Source organism: Fragaria vesca, linkage group LG2 (assembly GCF_000184155.1).
Source record: "Fragaria vesca subsp. vesca linkage group LG2, FraVesHawaii_1.0, whole genome shotgun sequence".
Taxonomy (NCBI): Eukaryota; Viridiplantae; Streptophyta; class Magnoliopsida; order Rosales; family Rosaceae; genus Fragaria; species Fragaria vesca.
Window position 1 is genome coordinate 2,935,279 of NC_020492.1, and position 2,211 is coordinate 2,937,489.

General features: G+C 36.5%; 1 protein-coding gene across 1 annotated transcript in view; it reads left to right on the forward strand.

The window, feature by feature from the left end:
* Positions 1-108: 108 nt before the first annotated feature.
* The window catches only part of LOC101298196 (40S ribosomal protein S15-like), a 9,265-nt gene continuing 7,162 nt past the window's right edge, over positions 109-2,211 (forward strand). The window contains exon 1 of the mRNA XM_004292043.1: positions 109-207. Within this exon, the coding sequence (XP_004292091.1) occupies positions 109-207 (99 nt within the window). The remainder of the gene's footprint in view (positions 208-2,211) is intronic.

The following is a 2,211-nucleotide window of genomic DNA, read 5'->3' on the forward strand; positions in this document are numbered from 1 at the left end:
CCGCAAACCCGTAAAAGTGCGGACGTCCCTGCTTTTGCAGCAATCAAGCGCCGGCGACGTCCCTTCTCTTGCCGAACGGACACCAGAGGCATCCCGGACCTGTTTAACATGAAGATGAAGGCCATGGAGATCGGAGTTGAAGGTCTAGGCAGCAACCTCCACCCAAAACTTCAGACAATATCAATCTCGGCTGCAAGCTGGTATTCGGTGAGTCCGCCGGCAAGAGGAAGCTCACGATCGAGGTCTGGTGTCCGTCCAGGAAGAGAAGGGTCATTGCCGACGCGATCGCTGCAAAAGCAAGGACGTCCGCACTTTTACGGGTTTGCGGACGTCCTCTTCTGATCATGTCCGTGTATATATATATATATATATACATATACAGATCTGATCAGGTGTAGACGTCCGCACCAAACTTGGTGTGGACTTCCGCACCTGATCAGCTTTGTGTGTGTATATATATATATATATATATATATATATATATATATATTATTTTTGAAAATAAACATGTATCTCTCATATGGTACAACAAATCAACGCCGAAAACTAAGAATTAACCCAACTATTAGACTGAACCAATTTCATTATAGGGCCCCTAAACACACTATTTTGCACATGACATCAAAAACGTTTTTTGTTTAATTGAAAAGATTTCTTGCCTGACCCAATTTTTTGTTTTGTCTTAAGATTGATATCCTTGGTAACCCTTCTAGTGAGAACCCTTAAGTTGAGGACTTGGTGAGGACTTTTCGGTTTATGGTTTAAAAGACCCAATTTTCGATCACATTTTGACATCTCATCCGTTCAGTTTTTAGGTTTATATGAGTAGATCATTTCCACAAATTTTCACCCAAATTAGTGTTCGTTAAGATAACAAACTATATCAAATTAATGGACGAACCAAATCTGTCAAATATGAACCGTTCAAGTTCATAATTGATAAATCACACTTATGAATGCCTTAATAATTTTCAATATAGCTGAAAATTTGAAGAAATGATCCACTCATAAATACCTATAAACTGAACGGTCAAGATATGGATATAAGATCGAAAGGTGGGATAAGCCGAAAAGTCCTCACCAAGTCCTTAACTTAAAGGTCCTCACTAGAAGGGCTTCCATCCTTGGTATATTGTTAAGGGAGCTGAAATTTGTACTACATTTTTTACATTCCACACTCTTTTTATGCAGTATTGACCAAACTACCCTATACTTATCAGTCCCCACCATCTCTCTCTTCCACCAAAACTCTCTCTCTCTCTCTCTCTCTCTCATATATACTGTTCAAGAGTCCGGACTCTGAAAATCTTCAATGGCTGCATTTTTCTCTTTCAAAAGAAGTTCATTAAACACTTGGTGGTTTTGGGAGGGGTTCTAATGAGGATCACTAAGTTGAGGACTAGTTAAAGACTTTCTTATTAATCATTTATTACACCCACATTCCGATCACATTATTCCATCTAAACTGTTCAGTTTTTAGGTCTATACAAGTATATCACTTATACAAATTTTCAGCCAAATCGGTGATCGTTAAGATTAAACTAAATCAAATCAATGGACGATCCAAATCTGTCAAACATAAGCCGTTTAAGTTTATAATTGGTAAATCACATTTTTGAATGCCTCCACGATTTTCAATTTGGATCAAAATTTGTAGAGATGACCACTAAGTTGAGGACTAGTTAAAGACTTTCTCATTAATAGTTTATTACACCCACATTTCGATCACATTTTTCCATCTAAACCGTTCAGTTTTTAGGTTTATATATACAAGTATATCACTTATACAAATTTTCAGCTAAATCGGTGATCGTTAAGATAGAATTAAATCAAATCAATGGACGATCTAAATCTATTAAACATGAGCCGTTCAAGTTTATAATTGGTAAATCACATTTTTGAATGCCTTAACGATTTTCAATTTGGATGAAAATTTGTAAAGATGATCTACTCATATATATCTACAAATTAGACGGTCGAGATGTGAATATGCGATCGTAAAAAGTGTGAAACGAAGAAGTCCTCAACTTAGTGGTCCTCGTTAGAACCACTCCCTGATGGTTTTGCAGAAGAGAAATTCTAAATTTGATCATTAAAGACCTATAGTGAACTAAATAACATGTTTAATGCTGAGATTCAATTAAGATTGTGGCATCCCAAATTCCCAATAATTCTCTATTTTTTTTTATTCTCCAGATCTCCAAATGCAAA